At 45.6% G+C, this 10,073-nt stretch overlaps 1 protein-coding gene across 2 annotated transcripts; it reads left to right on the top strand.

The window, feature by feature from the left end:
• The first annotated feature begins 1,883 nt into the window (after positions 1–1,883).
• NKX2-4 (NK2 homeobox 4) lies at positions 1,884–4,136 on the top strand. Of its 2 annotated transcripts, XM_034411947.1 has the most exons (3): positions 1,884–2,268; positions 2,665–3,138; positions 3,196–4,136. In XM_034411947.1, exons 1-3 carry the CDS (start codon positions 1,884–1,886, stop codon positions 3,351–3,353), a joined length of 1,017 nt encoding a protein of 338 aa, XP_034267838.1. In that variant the 3' UTR covers positions 3,354–4,136. The 2 variants fall into 2 exon arrangements, with proteins under 2 accessions (XP_034267838.1, XP_060547001.1); XM_060691018.2 differs by having other exon boundaries at positions 2,665–4,136.
• Positions 4,137–10,073: the final 5,937 nt, after the last annotated feature.

Here is a 10,073-nt window from a genome sequence, read left to right as displayed (position 1 = left end):
TTTAGATCGCGTAGATAGTTAACATCTCTCCAGCCACTAGATCTCGCTCAAGGAATCACGGACCGTTTTCCAGCTCTTCAGCTGCAAGTTTCAGGAAGTCCAGCTATTTAATGGAAACTCGTTCTTTTTCTCTTAGGACATTGTTCACCGGTTGTAGCTGGACTTCTGCCGCGACAGTCAGAGGTCTTTTGCATCCTCTACCCAGCTTTCTTCATCAGTGGTTTAATGCACCTCTCAGCCCTCTCTTTAATAAAAAGAACCGTCTTGTCCAGATTATGGGCAACCTTGTGAGTCTTGTAAAGCACGTGTCTTCAACTCCTGGTTGGGGGCCAATATTTTCAGGCCAATGTTTGCTCAGGACGATACATTTATCGTTATTTGTTTATTAAATTTGTGTATTAAATTGGTTTTATTTATTATTTGTTTGCTTATTGTTACTGGCCTGATTGGATGTGTGTGTGGGTGTGGTTCCCAGTCAGTCTGGTTCTCCCAACTACAAGGGAGAAAGAGGATTCCCAGGGACTTGGTACAATGATACAATTATCTGCGATGAGCAGAGGTCTCTTTCCACTTAGAAACTTCAATAGTTGAGGACGTCTTTACCGACAAGTAGCCCTCTAGCACAACGAAGCTCCGAGATCAACTCTGTTGTAGACAGGAAGCAATATTGATCTTTGGCAGGATTCCCTTGGTGACAGTCTTGCTCCCTGCCCGGGACCCTCTTGCCTTTCTCCATAAACCGAGGTCTGAGGGACTGAGCCAGCCTTTCCTATACATTATTCTGTTGCCAGTGCCACCCCTTCGGTTTCTCGAGGCCTTGTCCGCATTCTTGGGTCTTCTTGGGCCCCGGGCAGTTCCTGTATCCCAGTTTGAAGTTTTCCAGATGTGTAGAACGCAGTTCCCATCGTGCCGAGGCTCCTGGAGCGGAAGAGTCTCTCGTACTTTTAAAACATATTTTTATCTACCTTCCCCGCTTTTTCAAATGCTTACTTCTTGAAAAGAAGTTGGGATGGCTTCCCATCTTGTAGTCAACTAATTCGAGCAGGTCCTTGTAGTTCAGCACGCCACACCTTTTACTTTCTGTGTGCGTGCAGTCTCTTTTTGAATGTTCAGCGCGCTTAGCTGTCCGCGTATCAGCTACCTCAACGAGAACCCTATAAGGAAGAGTGGCCTTAGTATCGCAAACTATCACCCCCCTCGTTCGCAGTGTTTTCCTTTTAACTGCCACGTTGTATTGGAAACCCAAAGGAGTGGTTCACCCCCTTTATGGAGACATCGCTGGCCTTCCAGATCAGAATGGCCAACGCTCTGTTGGATACCCTCTTAAGCATCTCCCACCGGTGCGGGAACGGTGAAAGAAAGAAACCCTTCCAGTCGGGAGCCCGATATCGCTGGGGAGGGGGGCGAAGGCTGAAGCTAAAGGTCTTTGGCAACACTCGCCAATGGGAGTCCCCTCTCGCCACACCTTGTTGGACTGTCTTCCCCGGGCGCGGGAATGAAGAGCTGTTGTGAGGGGCTCTGCCAATCTTTTCAGACTTTGAGAATGGAAATTCGGGGAACCCCTCCCTCGTTGGAGAGGGCGCCAGGCAAAGGATCCAGGACTGAGGGAGCGCGAGGGGGGGCTGGCGGCTGGGGGCAGCGTTGTGGCTCCGCCCCCGTGGTATCTGTCGTAAACCTGGCGCCGCCGGTCTAAAATAAACGCTAGCTAGAGAGAAGGGGAAGGGAGGGCTGGCGCGACGCCGCCACCTCCCCCCCTCTTCTTCCTCCTCCTCCTGCCGGGTTCCCGCGCAGCGGCGACGGCGCTCAGCCCCCTTTTTCTCTGGACTCAACAGCAGCGTCCGCCGGGCGATCAGGAAGGGAGCCCAGGGGCTGCCCGGCGAGCCATGTCGCTCAGCCCCAAGCACACGACTCCTTTCTCCGTCTCCGACATCCTGAGTCCCATGGAGGAGACCTACAAGAAGTTCGGCGCCATGGAGGGTAGCCTGGGTGCACCTTTGGGCGTGGGAGTGGGCGCCGCCGCCTACCGCCAGACCTCAAGTTCAGCCCTCCCGTCCCAGCAGCAGCATCCCATGGCAGGCCACAATACTGCCGCCTATCACCCCATGGCCCACGCTGGGGTCTCGCAGTTCGCTCACGGTTCAGTGGCTGGCTATTGCAACGGCGGGCTGGGCAACGTGGGCGACCTGGCGTCCTATCCAGACAGCGTGCGCAGCAGCACAGCAGCCTCCGGCTGGTATGGAGCCAACCCGGATCCCCGGTACCCCACGAGTAAGCGGGGAGGGGCGAGAGAGGGAGGGACTGGATCAGCTGGGGTGGGGGTTCTCTTTGCCGGGGGGTGGAGGTGTGTGCTCTGAAGGGCGTCCCATATGAAGCCCTCTTTGGGATAATGTTCTTCCTCAAGTGTTTTTTTCCCAGACTTGGACGAGAAAATCCCGAGTTTGGGGACCAATTTGAGTGGGGAAAAGGAGAATTGTTGCATGTGTTCAGAGAATCCCAGGGCCGAAAAGAGGGTCCTCTTCTGTCTTAGAGGGGAACCGCTAATATTAAAGTTATGTTAAAATGCCACCGGTGATTATGACCGCTGGTCTCTGTCTTCAGGGTCGCCCCTTCTCTGCTTCTTGGCCTTGGAGATAACTTCTTCTAACTTGTGCCCTGTGTGCTCAGTTTCCAGGCTGATGGGGCCCTCCGGGGCCATGAACATGGCCGGCATGGGAGCTCTGTCAGGAATCGCGGAGGCTGCCAAATCCATGGCCCCCGGTCTTCACGCCACTCCGCGGAGGAAAAGGAGGGTGCTTTTTTCGCAGGCCCAGGTCTATGAACTGGAGAGGCGCTTCAAGCAGCAGAAGTATCTTTCGGCGCCCGAGAGGGAGCACCTCGCCAGCCTAATCCATCTCACGCCCACCCAGGTGAAGATCTGGTTTCAGAACCACCGCTACAAGATGAAGCGGCAAGCCAAAGACAAGGCGGCTCAGCAGCTGCAACAGCAACAGCCACCGGAGGGACCCGGCCTGTGCCAGCCGCCGGCCCCAACACAAGCGGCATCTCCGAGACGCGTGGCGGTGCCCGTCTTGGTCAAGGACGGCAAGCCCTGTCCGCACAGCGCAGCCGCCTCCGCCACCGGCCAAGCTTCCGGGGCCGGTGGCGGCAGCGGGGCAGGCGGGAGCGCTGCTCAGCATCAGCACCCGCAAACGCAAGGGACCTCGCTGGGCCAAGCCCCGGACCTGGAGGAGATGTCTCCGAGCCCCCCTTCCTTGCACGGCCAAGTGAGCTCTCTGGCACAGATGGACGCGGCTGCTGTCGATTATAGCGGCGGCCTGGTCAATGCCAGCTTGCTCTACGGGCGGACGTGGTAATAAGCCCTCCTCCCCAGCGAATCCTCGAGGTGGCTCTTCTTCCTTCTAGCATCGCGTCCTGGATCGACAGCTCCCCTGGCTTCTTTCCTTCCCCTTCGGGGTTCAACCTCGGCAGAATTCTCCTTGCTAAATTGAGCATTTGCAGAGGAAAAAGGGCCTCTCTCCAGCCCACCCGCCTCCCTCAGCTGCTTTGGCCACCCGAAGCCAGTAGACACGGCGACCCACACGGGGCCTTCAATGGCCAAGTGTACAAAAAACCAGGTGGGGAACGTTGTTAGGTGCTCTGTACAGTAGGTCCCTCTCCACAGCTTCAGGGAAAGGGGAAAGGCCCCCTTTCCTCCCAGACAATCCCCGAAGTGGAGGGGGTAACTCAGATGTCGGTTGGAGCAAGGTTTCCCTGCGCACCTAGCTAAGAAAGGCAACTAAACAAGATCAACAACCGCCTCCTGAAGTGCAGCTTACTTCTGGTGAATCAAACCGAACTACAAATAATGCTAATAATAATTTTAACTGGGAACCCCTTAAGTGCAATCTCATTATTACTGATTGAGAGCTGATTGAATTGTAACTCAAGGTCGACTGGCGAACGTTATCCGCCATTTTCACAAAAGAGAAGGGGCGACATTCGCAAAGAGGAGAAGGGAGGGGAGGAGACCTACTTGTATCGTTGCACCCGGTAATGATATTTTTTTTAAAAAAACCGTTGAATCTCGGGTTCAGATTTAAGAGAGGGAAAAAATAACAAAGATGTTATTGTTAAGTATTATCTGGTAGGGATTTGGTTGTATTACTGGCAAACATCAACTGTATTGCAAACTACAATTCATTCCAATAAAAGGCAAATGGGCTAATAACGAAGATGAAATCGTCCTTAGCAAATATAATGTTGCCTCCCTGTGGATTTCTTATCAAAGGTTCAATGCGGCAAGGAGTTTTCCTGCAGAAGGAGCTTAGAAAGAGCACGAACAAACTTCTGGAAAGGGCGTCGTACCTACCTCTAATCGTTGTAAACTTTAATGCTTGTAAAAATGATTGAATTGCTAAGTGATTTCTTAATCGAAGGAAAAGGTAGTGTTGACAGGATGCAGAATCAGTAAAAAAAAATCTTTGAATTATTTAACTGGAGTGTAGAAAACGTATCAAGAAAAAAGAAGGAATTAGCCAAAATGCAAACTGTGAGAGGCTGAAGAGGAAACGGAAAACACTTTTGCATGAGTTTTTCCTCAGACTGCACTCCTAAGAAACAGATTCTATGAATTTTAAAGTACCATAGCACAAAAAGCTCAAATTGTGACAATAGTTAGGCTGCTATCTTATACTCATTTTATAGGATAAATGAATCCAGGAAGGTTTACTTTGGGGTAGTTAGGAAGACTGCTTTTGGGGAGGGGCTATTTAAAATCCCATTAAACTCTGCAGGATACAAAGCAGTCTCAATTATGTGCAAGATTACAGCCACATTGCACTTTGATCTGGCCCCGAGCAATGCTTTTACAAAATATTGTCAGTCATTACATATATATTTTATCGTTTATTTGCTTACATTTTTTAAAAAAGGTATTTCATAATCCAGTTTCTATGATTGATTTGGTTTTAATTGTCACACAATTTGTGAATAATAATTTTTGTTTGATCCAGAATAACCAACAATTTTTTATCTAGGGGAACTGCAATTCCATTTGTTTTGTTTCCATTCCATTTTAATACATGAAAAAAGGTTTGGCTGATCACTTTGATCACCTTGAAATGAATACAAATTGAATAAAGTAAAGTCTGAATCAGAATCTACTCATGATTTAGTCAGGAAAGCGATTGGTGGAATTCATGCAAATATTAGGAATATCAGGATAACTTAAATATTTTAAAACAAGAAATTCTCCTATGGAAACTTCAATTAAGGGAGACACCAAAGATCAGAATTTTCCCCATTCCCATGAAAGTCTTGGTTTCAGGTATATGATGGGCAGCCTATAATCCTTTAATAATCCAGTTTGCAAATCCTAATGGGACCATAGTCCAAAGTATTTTTGTTGCTGATTTAAATAGATTTTTCTTCTAGGTTATATCATTCAGCATAGGAATTTAAAGAAAACATCTCCAGAGCTGTTGTCCAGCTCCCATTCATTTCAAGTAAGTGAAGGAAAAATTCCCTTTGGAATGTGCCTTAGGAACATGGAGACCATGGAAACACAAGGCTAGAGGATGCGGGTGGGAGGTTTGATGAGACCTTGATTCAGATGAGCAAAAAGTCGGGGATAAATATTTTAGTTCAGAGTAGTGCTATTTACTCCCAAATATGCAGACAGCAGGAACCAGTTCCATTGAAACAACTTAGTAGAGGCCAGTGCACACCACCAAAATTTCGGATGCATTTGTTTTATATTTTGTTAAGTTTCTAAATAAAAGTATATGAGATAATATTCGCCTGAGAGGAAATTCCATTGTATTAAATGAGGTTTAACTTTGGAGTATGTATGCTTAGAATTTCACTTAAAAATAATGGATTTTAAAATATCTTTCCCTGGATTGTGTCTTTTTGAAGGATTTTGGATTGTTAACCTATTCAGAAGTAAAAGCAATGGATCACAGCAGAACTTCATTCCTTGTAATCATTCTCGGGATTGTGTAAAACTCGGGTTTGGAAACTAGTACTATTAATGGGAATTTGTAGTAGGACCAAATTATTCTAAGAGGAACTATTTTTTTGGGGAAAAGTTACATACAAAAGTCACATACAAAAGTGATCAAATGCCTTATATACTTCAACATCTTGAAGTTGGAACACCGAATATCAATTCAGGAGGAATACTGTTCATAGAATTGCACCGGATTATACACTTTGAGGTTTGTTTGAAATAAATATAGGACTGCACTATTATCTGGGTAAAACTTTCTTTGAAAAATACTTGCTTGCAAATCTTGAAAAATACTTGCTTGCAAATCACACGCATCAGTTCTAAATAGCTTTAGTCTATAGTTCCAAGTACTTCTAGGAGAAAGACTGGTTGGACTTAGTGGAATTTATTTCTGAGTAATCATGCTAAAATTGTAATCTAAATTTAATCCTCTATTTCTATATACTCCGGAGATACCCTTACTGGATGCAACAGGATCTCTTTTGAATAGACACATGTAGGATTGTGTTGTAGTCCAATTATCTTTTTCCATTGCCCTTTTGTTATTGTATTTATTATGTTGAATAAATGATGGACAAAACATAGTTTAGCTATTTACTTAAGAACACCAATGTATTTTCTTGTATAGTAAGGAAGTTGCTCACCAACTCATCTACATAAATTATGTATTAAAGATGTAAGGTCTCCTTCCCCCCTCTTTTTCTAACTATACTTTTCTTTAATATTAAAGAATAAAGACTATTAAAGGAGGAGAGAGAAGACACTTGGGGAAAAGAAACAGCAGGGAATACATGCAAGATGGTAAATATAGAGGACCTGGGACCGTAGGGAACAGATTATTTGAACCATTAACTTCAAGACAGAAATTTGCAGAATTTATGTTAACTGCTTGTTTGCCTACTTTTATGCTATTGCTTTGTATTATAATGCGCATTTGCCAAGAACTAAGTGCCTTGGAGATAGTAACTCTTGAGTAAGCATGAGATTGCAGCAAGGATTTTATTTCCTAAATATGGCTGAATTGGCTTCAAACTCAATTTTCTGTAGAACTCATTTCTAAACATTGTAATGGGGGAATTGGATTGGGCTACATATGTATCTGGGAGCCTGTTCCTTAGCATTTTATCAAGTCGGATTCAGATTGTTCCTTTGGCAAAAACAGGCGAGAAGATTGTCTCTTCTCACCTGTTTTTGCCAAAGGAAACAATCTGAATTAGCGCTCTGGTAAGGGGATGTTGCTAAAATGGTTCGAAGAGGAGTCCCATTGAACCCAATAACAGAACAGGTGAGAATATGCATTTCAGCAGACCAAAGCTTGAAATAAGTCCCCGACCCCATACATTCAGAAGAGACCTAAACTTAGGAAGGTGCGAGGATTTCAAAATTGCAAGATTTTCTCTGAAAGGAATACTGTAGTTCATTCACCCAATCTTATTTACATAGGCAGGCCGAAAATCATTGGAAAGAAGAGTTTGGCAAGAATGAGGTGCAGGTGGGCTAGGGCTGCCGGGCTCGGTGAACCTTTTGAGCAGCAAAATTTCGCAGCAGACAATAGCGTTTGAATGCTTTGAAGGTATTACTTTAAGTAGAAATTATTTTCAAGGCTTTTTCCATTTCGAGAATTTGAAGGAATCGGAGATGTCGAATAATTTTCTGGTGCCTAATATATTGGTAGACCCCAAGCCATAAAAAAGCATCTTAATTCCTACGGGTTTTTTTTTTTAAAAAAAAGAAAATTAGAACAAGTAGCTAGATGGAAAGGCAACTGAGTGATGCTTTTAAAAACAAAATCTTATTACGAAACTATTTTGTTTAAAACTAAGTTTATTCAAAATGATAATGGCTATTAAAGTAGCCCCACAATAGTCGTTTCGTACATTTTACCCTAAAAAACCCCGGAAGGCTTCTTAATGCCCAGGACGTGGACGCTGGATTGAGAGAGAGAGCTGTTTTGCGCAAAGTCCTCCTCATTTCAGCAGACCGGTATATGTTAATATGCCCGCCAATTTAACTACGTATTTGAAATCGATGAAGCCCAGAGACAGTTTCTGGGGATCGGTAAACCCCGCACTAGAACCGAAGTTCCTTATACCTTATACCGGCAGATAGGCTGCCACTACTGAAATTAGTGGTCTCTACGCCTTTCTGTGCGAGCAAGCAAGCAAGCGAAACCTCGATAGCTACCTCCCCTAAGCATTTCTTCCTAATTTGCTTTCAAACTTAAAGGCCCTTCTAATGAAAAGCAAAGCCGGCCCGTTGCGGAGAGCCGCGAGCACTTCTCCTTCTCACGAAGCCCAGGGAAAAGCTTTCCACCCATTCAGCTGCAGCATTTTTTCAGAGCGTTTGAAAGAAAAGGTTTTCTCCGGCAATTAGTGCTCGCCAGGCTTTTAAGGCGAATACAAGCCGGGCAGCCTTCGCGGAGCTCATTATCTGAAGAGGGGGATAAGTGTCTTTGGAGCGGCCCGGCGAGGAAGGGGTCTCAAGTGGGAACAAAGAACCTCCCAAAGTTCCTCTGCAGCGATGGACGCAAGTCCGCCGCAACTCTCGGGGCCACAGCGCGCGGGGGATGGGTGGGGAGAGGAGACTCCCACCGGGGGAGGCGGTAGCCTTCTTTATGGGAAGACCGCGATGGCCGCCCAGCCACTCAAGGACCGTCAGCAAAGAGGCCCTGGCGGCAGAAAGGAGGCGGAAGCCCCCCCCAAAGTTGGGCCCCTTCCCTTGCAAGCGATCTTGGTCTCGGCGGGGCTGCCGGGCCAATCGCGGCGGCGGGAAGCAGCGCGCATCTCTGGAAGGGATCGGTTTTGGCGGGAAAGCCCTGTCACCGCTGGATCGCAAATCAGGGTGTTAAGGAAGAAAGGCGGTGGGGGCTAGAGCCCATCCTGAGCCAGAAAGCGGCCAGACTCCAGACGAGAACGTCGGTTTACCTCTGGCAAAAGCCACTTCTTGTGAAAGATTATTTGGAAAGCCCACAGCTAAAGGGTAACTCGTCTTAAGGCGCGCTCTTCCGGGAGTGGCGCGGCTGCTTGCTGCTTTCCGTCGGCCGCACGTGTATAGCAAACCGTTTGCATCTTGAAATCGCCCATTCACCACATATTTAGTCCCTTTAGTCCCTTTGTACTACTCACGTAGCCGTTCTGAATGAGAGTAACTAAAGATGGGGGACTTCGGTTCTTATTAGTTTATATGTGAATGCAAAGTGCATACATTTTACTTGTTAGTCCAGCTACATAAATGAGTATTATAGATGCATGCAGAAGTCTTAGGCTGAATATTTTCATTATTGCAATATGCTATGATTTGACTTAAGATTCTCTTAAAGCTTTAGGACAGAAAAATTCTACTGGATCTTAAGCCTTGTTTGCACAGGTTTCCTAGTCTTTCTCTTAAAATCTGCTCCTTCATAGGTTTCCTGGGACGAAATTCTAGGATCAAAGAGATTCCTTGCTCTTTGAAACACTTACTTTATAGGCATCTCTCCCAGACAACCGTGTAGGTTAGCAACAAGTAAGAAATTAAATACTTGATGCCGAGTCCTGTGAATTGCTGCTATCAACCTGCATTTTTGGGGCTTTTACTTTCAAACTTAAAGGCCTTTGGCAGCTTGTGCTTCTTTTCACTCCATCCTCTACTCCCTAGCCTTCACTGTAAAACATTCCAAGTTTAGCCTTCCAAGTTGTCTAAAAGGCTATCTTATTCCAGAATGGTGGAGATTAGTAGTCATTTGTATACAATGGCCAGGACTCTTAATAGCAAAGGTGAAATGCTTATGTTATCTCAAAAATAGGAAAAACACAGAAGATAAAAACGGTCAGTGATTGTTGGAATAGTGGAGGAAATGTTTGTTCACCTATGTAGTTCATTTTTCTTAAGAACATAAATGTGTTTAAGATGCCTGTCCTGGGGATTTATCTGCCCTTGGCAGCATTCCATACTTTGAATCCCCTTTTTTTCCAGTGTTAACTTTTCAGTTAGTTTCCCAACTAACATTTAGGGTCTTTTTATTGGGTTGTTTTATAGCATTATCCAATAAAGTTGTAAACTGCTTTGACATTTGTACAAATGAGAATTGGTGAATATTTGAATT

This window comes from Pantherophis guttatus, chromosome 3 (assembly GCF_059756535.1).
Source record: "Pantherophis guttatus breed Tessera chromosome 3, ASM5975653v1, whole genome shotgun sequence".
Taxonomy (NCBI): domain Eukaryota; kingdom Metazoa; phylum Chordata; class Lepidosauria; order Squamata; family Colubridae; genus Pantherophis; species Pantherophis guttatus.
This window is presented reverse-complemented; position numbering and strand designations above follow the sequence as displayed.